At 42.4% G+C, this 19,699-nt stretch overlaps 2 protein-coding genes across 2 annotated transcripts in view; both read left to right on the top strand.

Moving 5' to 3' along the window:
- HTT (huntingtin) overlaps positions 1-7,005 on the top strand; it is a 116,165-nt gene extending 109,160 nt beyond the window's left edge. The window contains exon 69 of the mRNA XM_082051409.1: positions 6,881-7,005. Coding sequence (XP_081907535.1) covers positions 6,881-6,900 — 20 coding nt within the window. The 3' untranslated portion in view covers positions 6,901-7,005. The remainder of the gene's footprint in view (positions 1-6,880) is intronic.
- MSANTD1 (Myb/SANT DNA binding domain containing 1) overlaps positions 1-19,699 on the top strand; it is a gene marked incomplete at both ends in the record, with an annotated part of 32,823 nt that overhangs the window by 1,243 nt on the left and 11,881 nt on the right. The window contains 1 exon segment of the mRNA XM_082051412.1: positions 12,119-12,383. Within this exon segment, the coding sequence (XP_081907538.1) occupies positions 12,119-12,383 (265 nt within the window).

The following is a 19,699-nucleotide window of genomic DNA, read 5'->3' as shown; positions in this document are numbered from 1 at the left end:
TATATAGTAGCATGTCAAAAGTAGTGGGAAGCATCTAAATGATCTTAAAAGTGAGAGTGATTTCAGGAAATTTGACTGATAACTCACACCACCTGTAATATTTTAAATGCTTAGATGGGAACTTGCACGTGATGCCTGCCTGAAGGGGTTCTTGTTCGTAGGATAAAAAAGACATAGGGAGGCAGAGTAGAATAGAGCAAAATAGTGTTTCTAAAACATTTACGGTAATGAGATGTATAAAATACTCCCAAAATATTCCCAACAGTTGTGGTGAGCAGTGTTCAGGGTTCTCTTCTGCCTTTGCAGCAGCAGCAACCTGAAAATGTGTATTTCTGTCAAAGCAAACACTAGTAAGAATATATCTGATCCTGCTTTTGGGACCATGGTTTTTATTACAGAGTGAAGTATCTGGTTCTGACATTCCAGGGGGTACTTTCTGTTGCTTCAAAACCTTTTTGGATTTTTCTTTTGGCTTTCATCTCTGATTAAATGACTCCTTAACCTTGCAAGGCACTGCAGAAGAAGCACGTTATTTTTTTCGTCTGGGATTCTGCTGCGACCCAGCATTATGGCTCTCACCCAGCGGCTGGTGGAAGTCTGGATGTCAGCTGTGGTTATCTGATAGCCATGTACAATTCCCAGAGAGCACCGAGCAGATCAGAGGTCAGGGATGGAGCTGCAGATCGGTCGATGAAAAGAATTTGGTTATTGTGGAAGCAGGCTAAAGCAGAGATCCACATGAGCTACAGTAGCTGGGTTTTGGCTGAGCATCGTGGTATTCTCCAGATTTCAGGAGGCAGAGAAGATCAGAGAGTTCGTCAGGAATATTTCACCTAACGTCAAACAGCTCTTGTCAGACTTGCTGCTTTGTTTTCAGAAAGGCAAGGTGATATTTTCGACAACATTTACTATCATGGTTTTGCTAGACTGGTTTTCACAGCCAGAAGAAATGGATAAGGGATTGTCTTGTCCCATTTGTTAAGGACGTCCCGAGTCCTCATTTGCCAGATGTGTGTTGGTACAACATCAACACCACTGTCCTCCACTTCTTTCCTGTGTTTTATGTACACGGGCCAACCATGTCCAGCCACTCCAGCTTGTGTGTTCAGTGGTCCTGTCAGATCAGCACTTCAGTGAAGTTCTCCATAATGTATTCACCAAAAAAAAATGATAAAACACTCCATAAGAGGCCTCAAGGAACGATTAGTTTAATCTTCAATTAGTTCCCGCTGAGACTTGATGAGAAATCATTTGAAAAGGTATGCATGAGCTTTATTATAATCTGCCTGTCCAGTTGTCATGAAGTATAGTGTGCAGACAGGAAAGATGGTGCAAATGGAGAAAGCCATGACATTAGCATGGAATATTTTAGACTGCCCATGATGCATTTTTTGGTCTGCTTGAGTGGCTTCAGCCACTGGGATATTGCTACAGGGCATTAGAGACAGTATGGGGCAAGAGTCAGTGAAGACTGTAAGCCATCACTATTGGGTTAAAGTTGCAGAGAAGAATATTTTCATGTATATGGCTGGTAAGATGCTGACAAGAAGCAGTCATACTTGTTCTGCCCTTGGTTAGGAAGGTTTGTGGATCAGCCTCTTCAGCTCTTTTTAAATCCACAGCAAAACAGGAGCTAAAGCCAGTCCAAGTAGTTTTCACAACACACTTCTACAGTGAGGTGAGTGAGGTATGGGGAGAAGAGGACTGACTTCCAGAAGTCATTTGGAGTCGGCTGGTTGCCTCTAGTAACCAGTTGCACAAGAGTGCCTCCTTGGGAATGCACTATTGCTTTCTGTTAGCACATCACGTTAAATCACTGACCGCTTTTATTAAAGAGAATGAGATACTGTGTCGTGAACTGGCTTGGTTTTTTGTAAATTGTTTAGTCTCGTATCTCTGCAATCAGATGGTGGTTCCTTGTTGCTTTATTTAGAAGGTCTCTGGTCCTACAGTCATTAAAACTGTTTTATGCCACCAAAAAATCCCATCCTTCTGAGCAACTGAAGATCTGCTTAGAACACAGGAATCCGAAAGCGCTCCTTCTGGCTATGCAGAAATCTGGCAGTTGGGTGTTTAGAGATGAAACAAAACAAGGACTCCCTCGTGCCATATACCTCTGACATGAACTCCCTTTGGACAGCTTGTCTGTTCTTGCATCTTGATGCTGGATGTCTCCTGCATCTGCGTGGTTTCAGGTTCCACATGTTTTAGGTCTGCACTCCCTGCTCAGACATCTGGATTAGGTTTCTTATTTATGCTGGGTATGCCCAGCCCCCTATGGAGTTTGGCTGGAAACAGGTAGGCTCTGCACTACTGAAAATCTGGTCTGTAGCTCTTCAGTTTTGTTATTACTCAGAATAATCTTTGCTCACCTACTGGAGGCAGCGTTACTGCCAAAAGAGTCGTTTGTGTGCTTGCCAATCTGCTGCAGGCAAACTGAGTCCAGTTAATCCATAATTTAAACTAATCTTATTGATTGCACTCGCATGATCTACTCAGCAGGGGAATGGATGGTGGCAGGTACTTCGTCACTCATTTTGGTAGTATTACCTTTGTTTTCCTCCAAATCTGCATCAGGGAAAGTTCAGGTTGGACATTAGGAAAAGGTTCTTCACTGAGAGGGTCATTGGTCACTGGAACAAGCTCTTCAGGGCAACGGCCATGGCAGCAAGCCTGTCAGGGTTCAAGGAGTGTCTGAATGATGCTCTTAGTCGTATGGTTTAGTTTTAGGTAGTCCTGCGAGGAGCAGGGAGTTGGAATTGATAATGCTTAATGGTCCCTTCCAACTTGAGATATTCTATGATTCTATTAATACGGACATTGCATGTGGGCAAGCAAATCATGCTGCCTTCCCGTGCACACACCGACACTTATTCTGGGCACATCCTCTGTTTTATGACACTGAATGCCATGTTGAATGGAAAGCACCGGGGAGAATTTGAAAATCACTGGTGATATTGGACAGCTGGTGCTGGACGCAGAAAAGTTTGCATCCAGAAGTGGTCTGTGGGCGTGCATTAGTTCAGGAGAACTTATGAAAGGAGGCAGATGGACATCCTTAGGCTGGCCAGAATGCTCCTGTATGCGATGGCTAGAAAATGTTTCTCTGGTCCTTGCGCTGATGGGTTCGCTGGCAGAATTTTCCTGAGGCCAAGAGAGGAAGCAAATACACACTCCTTGGTTTAGTGATAGCTGAAACAATAGTAGCTAATGCCCAGATTGGAGGACTAGTTAAGCCTGGAATATAAACTGAACTCTGGTGGCTGGAGAGTGGTTGGAGCAGAGTTGCATCTGACAAGCAGTGGAGAGCCACGGAGAGGGAAAAATTACTGGAAAAAGCCAGGAGTCAAGGAGGAACATAAAAGCAATCGCAGCACGGACTTATGGTGATGGCAGCGAGATGAGATGCAGCATCCCTGAGCAGAAGGCTGGGTGGAGGGGCAACTTGGATGTGAGAAGGGAAGATGACACATCCTGACTGTCCCTGGGATGTCCAGGGAACAAGACTGTGGCTGCTGTAAACCAAGAGGAATCACAAGACCCCAAATTCTGGCAAACCACTTCATGTTAAGAGGGACAATGCTATATACATATCACAATAAACCTTTCTGCGTTGAGGTGAGTTGTCCTCCTACCTATCACGAGATGTGACAGCTAACACCTAAGTTCCCAATGCTGCATTTGTCTTGGACCTGCAGCCCGGTGTCCCGGTAGCTGAAGAATTTGTGTGGATCATCTGCACAAAGGCAGAAGTCATCCTTTTGAGGGGAAGCATTTGCAAAACAGACCATGCAGAACTTCACAGGCCATGTAGCTGCATGGTCTCTGTGGGGTGACATGGAAACATGTCCTGCTACTGGAAACTCCGTGTGTTTTCACTGCAGATGGCAGCTTTTCCATGTAGTGCTCTAATGGAGTGCTAAACTCCTCTGAAACACTTTGAGCATGGCATTGGGAATAAAGTCAAGACCAGCTGTGACTTCCAGTTCAGTCCCTTGAAAGGCATACGTGTTCCCCATGGAAGGACAGGGAGATGCTGCAGGATGGCTGACGTTGCTGGCAGCCTGTCCCAGAAATGGCAGCAACCCCCTATATGGTCTCAACTTCCATTAGCCACCACTTAAGCAGATAAGCGCTTTGGCTACAGCTTTACTGCTGGTGAATTTGGTTTTACTTATCTTTTTGGCAGCTCTCATATCAGGCAGCCTTTTAATAGTATTGTCTGAACTTTATAGGTTGCAACACTTTCCTCAAATTTCCCTTCCTGAGGCTGCCTCGCAATAACACGCAAAACACCATTTATATTTTAGTATTTAAATCTTTTATGAACTGATACGAAAATCTCCTGTGCCCTAAATATTTTATTGGAAATGGTTTTTTTTTAATCTTGTAAATTTTCCTCTGTGGAGCTGGAGAGCTGAGTGCACCCTTGTGAGAGGAAAAGCCCACAACCAGGGGTAGTCCAGGGTCTCCAAGCAAAAAAACACGAGAGCCAGAGAAGCTCCTGCCTTTCTCACCTTGGCAGACATCTTTGATTTTTTTAAATGCTTTTTATTTTCAAAACCTGTGGCTGATTGAACTGCAGAAGAGCAGGACCGAATCCCACCACTGTCCCCCACCGAGACGAGCCCATGAGACGTGCAGTTCTTGGGGTTACCTGAGGCATGGCTGCAGACATGGCAAGGGCATGGCATGGCAAGGGACCAGGACCAGAGCCTCCTACATCCACCGTGGGCCTTGGCAGGGAGTCAGGGAGAGGCAGCGTGGGATGTAAGCAGCTGCGAGGTGGATGCAGCAGCCTGCCAAGCTAGTAGCAAACTGCGAGCGGCAAGGCTGAGCTTCTGGCAGGGAATTGCCAGCGACTTGCACTGCAGTTTTTCTGGGGTTGCTGGAAAAGGGCCCAAACCACTCTCCTTTCTGGAAGAACAGCAAGCTAGAACCCATCTATTCAACGCATCTCTCATGCTTGCTACCACAACAGTGCGAAAGCTTGCTTAGCTGGGGTCCTGTGCCAATGCCTGTGCTTGGCTCGTTCTCATCTGCTTGAATCCAGGGCATAGCTTCTCGCTAATGGATCAATGAACCTCCTTCAAGTGTTTATTTAAATACTGCTGCTTTTTATGCTGCTGTTAGGAAGGGATGACACCAGCAGCATTAATTCTTGCTGGGGCAGAAATGATGTTGTGTGCAGTCACAGCACCACCACGGTCAATCCAGCTGCCAACATCTGTTTTTTCATGACATAGCGTTTTTCTCCTGCCCATCTGAATCGTGGGAACCTCAATCGGCACAAGGCACAGGACAGAGTTCTGCACAACTGCAATTATTTTTCTTCTTTTGTGATACGTCTCAAATCCAAACTGGGATTAAATCATGGTCTGTGTCTGAAGTGAACTGTTTAGAGCAGGTTCTCAGAAGAATTTACTTCTGAAAGAGAAATATTTGCATAGCAGTTTGGGGCCAGTTTTTAATGAACTAGATACTTTCCAGCACGTAGCTTGCTAAAATGTGCTAAAACCCCAATACGGGGAGGTGGACTTATTAAGTAACACTCGTTAGTCCAGAAAAGGAGTATGCCTGATACTACATGCTACAGGGTTGTTCTATATGCTAAGGACCTGCAAATGAGTTCTTAAGAATAAGAAAATCTCAGAAATATTCTTGTTTGCCATAAATTGAACTGGGAGTATGATGCGTGTAGAAATGATGTCTTTGCTCTCTATGCTATATAACTGATTTTTTTAAAATATTGCTGGTCTCTCCCTGTATATCTGAAAATTTAGGATCCTGTGTGACTGAAGGGTCATCTAGTCTGGCATCTTGCTTTCATATATTGTAAGTGCCAGACATTTTAGGAGTGGTTATTCCTAACTTGTGGACATAAGGGTCTTTTTTCCCCCAAGATACTAAATTAGAGGCGGTAGCATGAGTGTTTGTGTTTCTGCTAAATTTAAAAAAAATGCAAAGTAATTAAAAAAATTCTTAGTACTGTAATTTTTAATCTAAATACTACCAGCATTACTAGTCCATACCTGGTTTCTCAGGTTCCTGAGAATACCTGGTTTTCCTTGGGTTCCCTTCAGTCCCTGAGTTCCTTCTTTCGAAGACCCACATAAATCCAGTTCTCCCCCTTGTCTGTACTAAAGCTGCCTGATCTGACCACAAAAACTGCTGAAGCCCCATTTCCCAGCCTGTCTGTGCTCACCTCGCTGTCTCTCACCACTCTTCTCTCTCCAATGGAATGTCTGTGCAAAGCTGGCTTCCATGGTTACTACTAAAATAGTCAAAGGAGATATTTTCAGTCAGAATCTGCCAGTTCAGCAAGTTCAAAATGCTTTTGGGAAATGTTCTGATTACAGTGAAATTCAAGCAGGATGTGGTCTAGCAAACTGAAATCAAAAACCTCTCCAGTTTCCTCCAGCTCACCTGCACCTTCTCTGACCACTGTTCTCCTGGGTCACCCAGTGCCCTGCTCTGCCCTCAGGGAGACCTGCCGTGCAGCCCTATGGCAGGGCTTTTGTGTGGGAACAGTGATTTTTCTTGTTCTTTTTGTCCTAAGCATTGACATATCCAAATCTCCTTTGGCCAGTGTTAGCCAGGATCCCTTCCCCTCAGCCAGCTTCCTTCAGAGCACCCGTTTCTGTCATCAGACCTCTTTGCAGGTATTATTTGTTTTGGGTGTACATCAAAGCTATTCAACCATGCAATGGCTTTTGCTCAGTAATGTGTTGCTGTCCCTCCTGGTCTGTCCTGTTTATTCCCTGTTAGCTTGCAGACCCTCTGACAAAAGGGACTGTCCTTTTATTATGTACCTTGAGACACCTACTGTACTTCTGCAGCTTGAATATTTTTTTTTCTTTTCTTTTTGTCTTTGTCATAGGACCTCCTGCAGTTTGGTGAGCTTTTTGCTTCTTTTATGAGTGCTGTTGTAGTGTTTAAACTTCCCTCACAGGTAATAGGACCACATCGGCTGTGGTTCGTGTGCAGTTTTATAGCATTGACCTGATGGCTCTGTGTTCAGAACACTTACGGTTTTCTACAGCTTCTGAGTGTTTACAAACCCACACAGCTCCACTGTCCAAGGAGACCAGCAGACTGAAGGGTGCATGGACCTTATCAGAGTTCCCAAGCACAGCTCTGCTGTCTGCAGGGTGTTTCCCTACCTTAGGGTAAGCTCTTGGTTGCCTGCACTCCCCTGAGCACAGCAGCTTCACTGCCATGGACCTGCTGGTTTCTTTGAGGAGAAAAGAAGGCAGCTTCTACTCTGTGATCACCTATCCCTGCCTATCTCCTCTGGCCAAGCTTTTCAGAAGCAGTGGAAGAGTATTTCTTCTCTCATTGCATTTATCAGTCTTTGTAAATTGCAGTGTGCAGCAATCAGAGACACTAAATCCCACCTTTTTTAGTAAGACTTTAGAAAGTGCGCATTTTAACGTGGTGGGCAGCAAAATGTGGGGCAAGAGACAGTTTCCCAACACCTGCAGACAACTGTGTTGAGCTTAAAACATAGTATCCCGGTGCAATGCAAAACCCAAATGCTTTGTTTTTAAACAGACATATACATACATTTACACCCATTTAAATGGAGTTATCAAGGTGTGCCGGCACTGAAATAACCAGAGGATGAACACGTGCTCTGCAGCCACTACCCAGTTTCCAGATTTGCGATTGCCCACGCATGTGTTATGTTCCTGGTGGGACAGACTGGAGGAGTGAAAGGAGCAGGGACAAGTCTGTGCTTTGGACGACCTTGCTTTTGACAGCTTGCCCTAAACACAAAAAGCTGTGAGCAGCTTTGTTTTTTGAGTTAAATGTAACCAAGGCATTACAGGATGCCCTATGGAAACACCGCTGTGTTTTAGAGAGTTGGACCTGTGTCTGAGGGGCGATGCACACTCGGGACGGCCCTGCAGCAAGGCCCTCCTCCTCCCAGCGCCACTGCTCAGGGTCGCTGCCTCAAAGGGTGTTTGCTGCTAGTAATGCTAAAACTGGGACCAGACCAATTGGTCTCAAGACCTACCTGAACCAAAATCGGTGTAGTTCCATTTCTGAAATCCAAATAGGCAGCGACCTGTGTGTCAGCACCTCTGTAGACAGCTGCCCATTAGGTTTTCACACACAGTACGTTTAGGAGAAGTTTCAGAAGTTTTCTGCATCCTAGTGGAATAAATTCTGATTTTCCAAGAATGTGCTGCCTGCCTTCTCCTACCACAACCCACATCAGCAGGATGAGACATGCTCTTTTGTAATCGCAGTTTAATGGCTCACAGTTTATGGGTTGAGCTCCAGTAATTGACTGACTAGAGCCATTATCTCCCTGCAAACACAAGGGAAACCCCCTTTCCCTAAAACTTGGCTAAAGGAAGTTTTATTTGGCATGTGTTAGCCCACACTTGCAAAGCTGAAGGCTGTATATGCAGTTGGTTAGCACAGATCACTTCAAGTATCATCAACAGATATGTTAGGATTAATGGAGTTGTCTGAACTCTGTGATAGAAACATCTGTAGGCAAACTTCATTAGATCCACATCTGCAAACCTGAACCACTTCTACCCTGTTTGGGTTTTGTTATCTTTAGAGATCCCCATAAAAGGTGGAACAGCTGTGAGAGCTATTATTCAAGCTGATACATAACGACTGCAAAAAAAGGTAGGGTGTTTAGACAGATGATATGAAGAACAGATTTGCAAGAAGATCATTAAATTCACGTTCCTCTGGGCTCTTAGACATGCACTAAAAGGAAGGGCACGAGTGAGACCCTCAAGCCCACTGAGGACAGTGTTTGTAAGAATATCTTCTAGACTTCTCATCGCAGTGCCCGTCAGAGGAGGCACTGGGTGAGCGGGAGAACAGCTTCCTCCTACAGAGGAAAGTCATCTACAAAGGTGTCCTCAGAAGCTCCATTATGTATTTTAGTGGTTTCCAAGAGAAGTGACATCCTTATTTTCTTGAAGATAATAGTTACAGCTGCCCCAGTCCTGCTGAGGTAGTGCTGCTGTTGAAGGGCAACTCTTCCCCAAAGGCCCTGTCTCTGCTGCTTCTCCTGACCCAGGGACCAGGACAAGGGCATAGTGACTCCCGGGGATCACGGAGGTCTGTAGAATATCAGCAGAGAGCAGTGCAGCCTGGAGAGACATTTTGTTTCCTCGCTTGCCTCTGGTGAGAAATGCGGGGATTACTTGGGGGTAGAAATGTTTTCCTTGGTTACAGCTCCACATAGGGAAAGGGAAACAGTCACTTTATCAACCGCTTGTCACTGTGCTTCAGCGAGGCAGAGGAGACATGCAGGTTCTCCGTAATTAGCATCAACAACTTTCTCAGAGGAGGGGACAAAACCTGAGTCCTGGAAACTTAGATTCCCTTCCGGTGCCAAGGGGAGGGGAATGAGGGAGGCATTATTAGAAAGCATTCATTTTATTTAGCAGATGTTAAATAGCACTATACCACTATATCAATCTGTCAATTACACTAATAGGAAACAGCGCATAAAAAAATTAAAAGACACGAGTTGTACAGGGAAACAACTGTCCCCCCTCTGCAGGATCCCAGGTTTTGGGCCGCGCACGGCCCCTCAGACATGCAGACCACAAGGAGCAGCTGCACATCTGCTGGGGACATGGGGATGGAAAGGGCATGGAACAGTTGTGGACCACCACAGGAAGAACTTGTTGCAGCTGGACAGGTTCTCCCCACCCTGTCCTGGTTGTCATGCTTGAAATGGGATTAAATAAAGTCTTTAAAGCGGAGACCGTACGTATCTTTGGGTTTTTACAGTGTATATATATCATGCTATAGGTTTCCGTGGTGTCAATCAGCATTTTCAGAACCTGGGTGGATTAAAGTGTGGAGGGGAAAAACAAACCTCTAATGGATGATTAAAGGTTGAAAAGCAAGCTTGGCTTTGCAGTAGGGTGCATTGGTCCCAAGTCAGCCCCAGAACCATAACAAGAGACACCAGCAGTGTTTTTCTCCTGGACACTGCATTGCTTCCTTAGAATTGTCCTGGTGATCCCCAGCCCCTACAGCCAGCCGAGTTTGGTACGGTTGTATTAACATAGCTACGTGGAACCCAAGGTTAAGTGATGGGAATTTCAAAACAAAATAAAACAATAAATTAATAAAATGAACGTGTCACCAGCTGATCTTCTTCTGACCACCATCTGTCCCCTGATCATGTGATGTCTCCCAGCTGGCCACCCAGGAGACAAACCATGCAAGATCATCACCACAACATATGCTGCTATTTATACGTTTTTAAGGTAATAGTTGCTAGGCTGTCATATTACTAGTTAAAAGTAGTTATCTGGAAGCTAGAGGATTCTTTTTTGTTTTGTTAAGGCAGCCAGTGACTCAGCAGGTATATTTCTGACAGAGACATGTTCAGGGCTGGAGCAGTGGAGGTTCCTATGTACAGTATGTGTGATTCCCTCCCCACCCCCCTTATTCTATGGTATGCTGTTGTGCCTTTTGTAATAAACAGTGGAATAAATAAAACAGAAAGAAGCCAGCGTTACTACAAATTTTGCTAGTGTACCTTTTAGGGACATTGTGTGCTCTTTTTGCCATCTCCAGGATGCAAACCAATCTGTGCATTTTTAAACTATTGTTAAGATCAAGGATGTGGTTATGAGAAGACTTACAATTTATAGGATACTTAAGCATTAAGGATTGAGGCACAGAACATTTCCTGGGGATTAAGGACTGACTGGGTGAGCCTCAGGCCATTAACCCCTGCCTGTCATTAATCTTCAGGAAATGCCCTGCAGTGAGGTGGTTATTGCTGTTACATGCTGAAACAGAAAATAATAATAATAATGATAATAATACCAAAGATCCGTGGTTTATTTATTTATATTTTACATAACAGGGTTATGTTTGGACTGTAGGAAATTAACATCTTTCCCTCTAGCTGGTCGTAGCGCTTGAATTAATGCAGTTCACGCATCTCACTGTTTCGTGAAAGATGATTGTCGGATTGCATGAGTGTGAGCGGGGGCAGAATTTGGCCCACTCCTCGTGTTGCACAATATTTAATACGATGAATAAGCACTGCTTCCCTGGTATAACTGCTGGCAGAATTTAGCCCTATATAGAAACCAGCTCAAAATGCTTGTTTTACAGCGAAGCAATTTATTCACAGTTCTAAGCATCTCACAGCCTTTTTTTAACTCATTGAATAATCCTTTTAGGTTCCCCATAAAGCAGGTGAAATGCTTCTGCTGCAGTCCTAAGGCAGAACACAGGCTGCATAAATAGCATCTAAATTGCTAGGAATACAAAATACACATACAGTAATACATACCTACAAAGGCAAATTCATACTGACAGGACTGCAGTGTGTGCTTATCAGCAGCAAAACATCTCGGGGAAAAAGAAGTGTGTCTTTATATTGCAATTGTATATACATTTCTCTCTATATTTAAACACTTAAATACTGTTTTGTGCGTATTCTTAAACCCAGATGCAGGCTCCTTTTTAATGAGCCTGCCTGCTTAAACATTTATTAGCTTAGAGATGTATAGTTTTCATAAAGCTGGCTGAAGCTTTTTGCAGAATATCTTGGCAAAAAGAAAAGGAAAAGGCTCTTTTTTTGTGTACATGGCCTCAGTCCTTGCAACCTCCTAGAGAGTCTGTCAAGGCGCAACTTAAAAGCTCGTTCAGGCGACCATGACCCCCTGCTAGCAGATTGTCTGCTAAAAGGTAAGGAAAAGCTAAAAAAGAAGTAGAAACTTAAAAGTAGCTGCTCAAAGGCTGCATAGATCTTTTTTTGTTAAACCTAAAGTGTTTAAAAGCTTTAATATTGATGGCCTGTCAACTTTGTCCTGATTCTTTGGCTTTCAGTTAAAAGGTTTTTGTTGTTGTAGCTTATGCAGTTGCTCTGTTGCTATGGAAACGTGACATCAAAATGACGTTTCTCTGTTTAAAAGCTTTTAACTAAATTCCTGCCTGTCAGATGTAGGCCCCATTTTGTGCACTCAAGCTTCAAGCTGTTGCAAAAAGGTTTCATATGTTCTGTTGTCATTCAAATTCTTTATCCACATATGCATGTCTTGCACTACAAAAAACCTGAACTAAAAACTCAATCTATATTAAGTGTCCTCTTTTAAAACCCTTTTAGGTCAGTCAGCAATGGCTGCAGCAGAAATTCCCAGTTACATTGTCTCTTCTCAGACTGAGAAACACAGGAGGGCCAGAAACTGGACTGATGCAGAAATGAGAGGTTTAATGCTGGTTTGGGAAGAATTTTTTGATGAGCTGAAACAAACTAAAAGGAATGCCAAAGTTTATGAGAAAATGGCTAACAAACTCTTTGAAATGACTGGAGAAATTCGCCACGGAGAGGAAATAAAGATAAAAATTACAAATATGACATTCCAGTACAGGTAAGCTTCAGTTCATTCTTTTTATTTTAAGAGATTTTAGCAGGGGCAACGCAGTGATTTTTGCCTTTCAGAAAGAAGTCTCCTACAGGAATTCTGTCGATAAAAGATTAAAGATTGTTCATATCGCTTTTAAAATTCTCTCTTGCCAGTGCTGTTACGTCATTGTTAATTTCTTCGCCCATTTCGTGTCAAACTCCGGGACAACTTTGTTTCTTTATAATTAGTTAGTGTTGTTATAATGCAGAGGGATGGAAATGCATTTAGTGGGGTAAAGAGGTTTATTTATTTTCTCTCTTTGCTGAGGGGACTGATTGTGTTAGGTTGGCAGCAGTTCCTTGCAGTGAAACTCCTGCAGTTTGAAGTGGCCAGTGAGAATCGGTATTGCAAGGCAAAGTTTAAACAAAATAAATACAGAATAATGTTTTTTTTGGGGGGGGCTGAAGCTCCTAGATTTTGTTCTTGTGAGTTGAAGGGTTACACTTCACAGCGCCAAAAATAATTGAATGTCTTATTACTGAGTGACACACATTGCTATAATTATAAGCAGCATCAGCGAAAGAACTATTATATCTGCAGAGGGAGAATCAATGTGCACCGTCAATACTGCTCCAAAGGAGTCGGGGGGAGGGTGGAGGTGTCTACAGAGGGATGATAAAGAACACGCAGTGTCAGTCAGGAGGGGAAGTTGGCTTTAGAAAATGCGAGGCATTTGTTGTTTGCAGGGAAAAAAAAATCATTAGAACTTAACAGAAATATTTGCATGTTCCCCCTCCCTCCCCCTCCCCTTTGCCGCCCCTCCGCTTTTCTTTTTTTTTTTTAATTATTTTTTTTTAATTCTTATCTCTGTGAGGCACAAACTGCCTCATACTGGAAATCCTGAGTGGTGATTTTAGCTATGTGCTTGTAAGGCAAGGAAATCAAATATGTGCCTCTCTTATTTAATCTCTCCTCAAAGCTCGTATTAATAATAAAAAAGGTTATTACAGCAGGCAACCATGTTAAAACTGCTCGATTTTCTGTAAGGCACCCTTACTGTATTTAATGTACAGACTACTCATCAAATAGAAAACTAGGGAAAATCCTGTAAACCCTTTAACTTTGAATGCCCTCCGTCTACATTTGTATGATCCACGAGCATAATCTTTAACATCATTTCCCATAATATTAAACTTGATGTTTTGTAACAAATGCTAATGTCTCCAAAACATCATCCTAACCCTGCTGCAATCCTTATAATTCTCTTCACCCAGACTGTTGATGAAACAGCTGGAAGTAAGATGATTTTTTGCCCAGCATCACCCAGCAATTCACACTCGGGTGCAGATTTAGTAGTCGGGAGTTGTTGGCTACCAGGCCTTTGCTTAGTCTGCTAAATCTGCCGTCCTCCCTGCTGAGAAATACGTCTTGTGGCACCGGGATTTTACAGGTGTCTAGCAACACTGCATGATATTTAAGTGCCGTAATTGCCAAGTGGAATGGGTTGTTTCTGTCAGCCTTTGTTCTAAATTTACAGTGTTGTCATCAATCAGACTGTTTCAGGTTTTCTAATTATTGTTTTCACTTCAAAGTTGCATTGGGGGAAGGGGAGAAATAAAATCACTCGCATACATGCACTGTATTTGTGTGTGTTGGGGGAACACGGCATTTAAAAAAGAAATTCTTATGTTTCCGTGAACTTCTAAGGTTGCTTCTGCTGCATGTTGTCACGCTGCTTTTCTATTCTGCAGTGCATTACAGCTCCCTGCTTATTGTTTAACATGCTAATTTAGGAGAGTTAGAAAACTGCCTTGCACTGTCACGGTGCTGTTTCATTTTGTCCTCTTGAATATGAAATGCATCTTTCTTATTGTTTGTCCTTACAGTGTGCTTTGCTTTCAAGACGAGGTGGTAGAGAGAACAGCAACAAGCTAAAGCTATGACTTCAGATTTCTAGTTTTACTTTTTGTAGGTGTTTGAGGATAGGGAACGTTGTGCTGAAACTGTAAACGATGTGAGTTGCCAGTGAGTGCTGGCTTTGCCGTGAGGCAGCTGAGTTTTAATCCGTGTTTTGGTTCCTGGAGGATACTTGAGGAGGATGCTTTTCCTCGCTGTATTTCTGGGCATCATCACTGCACTGTGGCATAAACTGAAAAAGAAGATCCTGAGAGTGGGAAAATGCTCTATTTTGAGATAATATTTTGTAATGATTACATAGGGATAGTAAGCGTGACATGGGAGAGCATAGCACCAGCAGCAGGAATGAGTGGGTTGTTCTGCACCTGAGCGGTTATTTCTTCCCACCACTTCAAGCCCCTTTACTTTGATAGTCAGAAATTAACTGGATTGGAATATTTAATCAGATAACAGTATTATTTGGCTATGTGCCACAATTTCATAAAAGAAAATAAAATTTCTGCCCTACAGATTGCTATACATACGTATGTGCATGTATGCCTACATTTTTTTCTATAAAAGCAGTCCTTGAATATTTCTGCTAATCCTTTTAACCAAGTTCAGTGGTACAAGTGGCATATTTTGGGACAACTCTTGAAACAGATATTAAAGATCTGAAACAGTAAAGGACCTAAAACAGAAAGCAGTGAACGCATTCATAATGGTGCTTTCCAGTCTGACAACCCCATATAATTTTAAGATGTGGTTCTGTAAATATTCTTTTGCTTATTTGGCTTAGCGAAAGCCGTTACTTATTGTGCAGAAGGAGTCAGACAAACATACTTAGGAGGAGGAGAAGCATTTCTTAGTAATTATTGCAGTTGCTGCAGCTACTTGCATGGTTACAGAGACACAGAGCCCAGGATGGGCTCACAGCCCAAATGTTCACCCTGGTTCTGGGTATGTTTGCATTCTACATGGAATATTGTGCTGCCAGATAAAGTTAGTTCAGGTGTAGTTCAGTGCACGTGAGCATCCGTCAGAAAAGCAATTTTAGGGTGATTGTATCCCATTCCTTCACATCTGAGGAAAAAAAACATTATTCAAATGTTAAAATGCCATTATATAAATTGGTTTCATGTCATTATTTCCTCCTTGAATTCTTGTGTTTATTTCTGACTGCCCTATATTTCAACAAGGTGACAAGAGGATGAGAAGATGTTTAAGAAAACACAATTAGGCTGAGATGTGGAAAGCTTTCTTTATTAAGAGAAATGGAAAATTTCGTGACTCACTTGGAAAAAAGGCAAAGAAATATAAAGGACTTGTAGAGGTGCATAGAAATACACAGTACTATTTTTCAGAATATAAAGCAGATATTTCTTTTGCCGTAACACAAGAAGTTATTTATTGGAACTGCAAGGCAAGAAATGTAAAACTAGTTAAAGGCATATAAATTCGTATTACACTGCATAATAAGCATGTGGAACTCATTACCACTGAAAATCATTGACACCAAGAGAGCGGTAGGTTGTTTTATTATTATTATTTTTACTAAAGATTAGATTTTTAAAATAAAAGCACAGACATTGTTTGTCTTCAAATTAGATAGAGTTAGAGAAGACAGCGGGTTTCCGAATATTACTAGCTGTCGGTACAAAAGGAAGCAAGTGTCTTTATGGGCAAATGTCCCCCCAAAAACCTGTCCATGAAAATGATTCTTGGAGTATTTTGCACTGACCTTTAGTGGAGTGAGGCAGCGGGACGATGGGCGGCTCTGGGAGCGGTTCCTGTGCTCCTCCAAGTGCATCTGGAGGAAACTGTTCAGGGAAAAATATACCGTGACCTGAAGTAATTCTTACTGGAGTCTCAGTATATTAAAGGACCATTTCATCCACCATAGAAATTGGCTGTGTGGAAACATCTGCCCAGCGCCATAGGTGGAAGGAAAATCTTTTTTGCAGGTGCAAAATTTGAGTTAAAAAAAAAAAAAAAATCAAGTAAAATTCTGCTTTTAGGAATTGCAGTAGAATCGGAAATACCTGCTGTGCATAGGTCAGCCACCAGGTTTTTAATGTGAAGTTTTAAAGAGCTGCACAAACCTCCCTATTTATCCATCTTGGAAGGAGGAAGGGCTGAATTCAAAGTTAAGCTTCCTGATGTGCTGGTCATCAAAAGTTTTGCTGAGATTAGCATGGCAGCTCTTGCAGTTTAGCATCACTCGGAATATGTGCTGGATTCCTTCTATTATGTAGGTTACTTGGGGCATTCAGCGCATCTAAACCTACAATTAGTCCTTCTGAAAGAAAGCACTGTCCTGTCACTGCTAATAGGCTGATCCTAATGTGTAACAGTGCACTCTGTCTGTTGTTATAATATTTCCACTGGCATTATACACACAGGCTTATAAAAAAGAAGCAGGTTTGTAAAGCTTGCACAGTGATCTACAGCTTTGACTGATGCCTTCTGATGTTTAAAAATAAGAACTGTGTGAATGTCTATTTATTATTTTCAAAAACATCACCCACCCCAAAGCCTGGGAAACAGGATGCAGCTGTTGCTTTTTGATTTGAATTGCAGTCAATTAATGTTAATGATTGGTAAATTTGAATCAGTCTCATGATTTGAATTAAAGATTAGGCTAATTTTTTATTTTCATTAGTACATGATAGCAATTAAACATTGCGCTTGTGTAATCCGTTGCTTTACTCTATGACATTAAGCAACTGGAATATTTGACCTCTGCTACAGCAAATGATAAAATATGAGCGCAGCCGAATTACCTCAGAAAGCCAAATTTGAATATTTTACCAGCTTTCTCTTTAATTTCAATAATTTATAGCAGATACACAACTTAGCACTGTACTTTCATACATCTCTTTTTCCTCAGCATTGATTGGTTCATGAACAGTTGGTATTTATTATTTATTTTGAAAGCTTTTCTCAGAAACCCCAGGAGATTGATCTTGTATCCATTTCTTAAGGCAAGTAGTAATATCAAATACTGTAATAATAATAAAAAAGCAATATTATTTTGAGCAAAGAGTAAAAGGAGAAGGCACGGTAAAGATTGCTCGCTTTTTACTGACTAAATAATGATGATTTAAAAAAACCTGTCTAGAACATAATATTGTAATAATTTTATTTTAGAAGGTGGATTAATAAGCACAGAGAATAAACTCTGAAGAAAGGTCAGCTGCAGCACAGATTACTTAACTGGTGTCTCAGTCCATTCAGTGGAGCATTTTGGCAATGGGATCTCAAAGGCCATTAATTTATTCATTTTGTTGCAATAAGACAAACAACCACCTTTCAGATTAACTGGGTTGACTTCAGATACTTGTCTGCTGGAAACTTGACTTTGATCCCTGAGGTTTTGGAAAGAGTTCTCAGTTGCCTCTGCTCTCAGCTGGATTTTCATAGAACCTCATGAAATAGCAACAGGTTTAGATAAACTCAGCGTGAATTTATTTCACAAGTTCTGCTGACTTGCTCACCCCCATTTCTTACCTGCTTTTTCTACCTGGCTTGCTCACTCAAGCACTGATTTACCCAATATATGCTTACAAAGGGTTGAATGTTTGGCTCATCTCCTTTTCTCATTTCCGAGCTATTGCATCCCAGCCTCACTATTGTCCTGTTTCCTTCTGACTTCTTGATTTTTCATTAAAACAAACAAAAACTACACAGAAACAAAACAAACGAAACCCCCCAGCTTTATGTTTTGGATGCAACTAAGATCTACTGTGATGAGTTCCAGTAATGGCTGACTTAGAGCAGTAAATTAATCCTCGCTTTACATTTCAGGGTTGCGCTTACCTCAATGCAGGCAGAAACTCTCAGCTGTCTCATTTGGTTTTCTGGACTTCTGGAAGTTGTAGAAAAAAATATTTAAAAATCATTGAATCCTGAAATTTGATAATAATATTACCAAGTCATCTCTTCGCTTTGTTTTTACCATCAGCATTGTTCCGGTGACTGTTCTCCCTGTTTGCCTCCACCTGCAGTGTTCCAACTTCTTTTCCAAAGGACTGACACTCCCTTCCCCCTTATCTTCTCATCTCTCCATCTATTTCATCCTTTTTTTCTTTATGTATGAGCCAGACTCCGTACAGGTTGATGGTTGCTGCTGGTGCTGCTTTTAAGCTAAAGAAGTTCTCCTGCCTATCTCCTGGTAATGATCCCTTTTTTTTAGCCCAGAGCTATGGTAAGCAGTCAGAAGTGGAAGAATTAGTGATCGTTCTGTGCATTCAGAGCCAGAGAAATACCTGGTTTTATATAGCTGCAACCCTACAGCTGTGTGCCAGATAATAAACTACAGCTTTTACTTCAAAATAATTAGTTTTGTAAAAAATGGGTTCTGGGCTGAGCTGAGCTTAGACATGAAAACCAAGGTACTGACTTACTTGGGCAAAACACTCCTGAAAACTTTTGCTAAGCAGTAAAGGAATAAACATGGAAGACGTGGGCCTGCTGGTGAATGGGGTGGGTGATTTAGTGACAGCAGCTGCAAGTGATAAGGGTGAGGATGGTTGAGTCTTCGCTATCTCAGTCTTCACTGCCCAGGTCTCAGGCTGGTGTGCCTGAAGCAGGGTTAGACAAAATACTAGCAGTGGGAAAGAATTGAGTCAGGGCTCACCTCTGAGAGTCTGAACAGCAAGGGAGGTCCCTGGTGACTGAAGGTGAAGAAAGGCTGCTGTTGAACCCATCTTCAAAAAGGGCAAGAAGAGGAATTAAAAGTTGATCAGCTTCCCTTCAGCTCCTGGGGACATCACAGAGCAAGCCATCTTGGAAGTAATTTCCAGTCACATGAAGGAGAAGGTGGTGCCTGGAAAGAGCCAGAACTGATTTATTAAGAATCAATAATATCTGACTGCCCTGCTTGCTTTCTGTGATTAAATGACTATGTCTGCAGATGGGTGTAAAGCAATGGATGTTTTCTAGCTTACCAATAGAAAGCCTTTTGACATGTTCTCCAAGAACATCCTTGTATCCAAGAACATCCTTGTATCCAAGTTGGGATGTTATACTCCAAATGGATGGACTACCAGCGGGGTGAAAAACTGTCTGGATCACTGGGCTCACAGAGTACTGGCTAACAGCTTGTACCCTACCTAGAGGCTCATTCCAAGTGGAGGACTGCAGGAATTTATCCTGGGACATACCCTGTTCAGTATCAACAGCCCGAAGGAGGAGATGATGGAGTGCATGCTCACTATTTTGCAGATGATGCCAAACTGGAGGGGGGCTGCCGTTCAGAGGCACTTAGCCAGGCTGGAGGAATGGGCTGACAGGAACCTCGTGAAATTCAACAAGGACAAATGCAAAGTCCTGCCCCTGGCATGGTCAAATCCCTTGAACTGAAAGAAACTGGAGACAGGTCTGTTGATGAGGACCTGGGGGTCCTGGCTAACACTAGGCTAAGCACAAGTCTGCCCCCAGAG

This window comes from Streptopelia decaocto (assembly GCF_964273445.1).
Source record: "Streptopelia decaocto genome assembly, chromosome: 4".
Classification (NCBI taxonomy): Eukaryota; Metazoa; Chordata; class Aves; order Columbiformes; family Columbidae; genus Streptopelia; species Streptopelia decaocto.
Note: the sequence above shows the minus strand (reverse complement) of the source record. Positions and strands in the feature narration are given on the sequence as shown.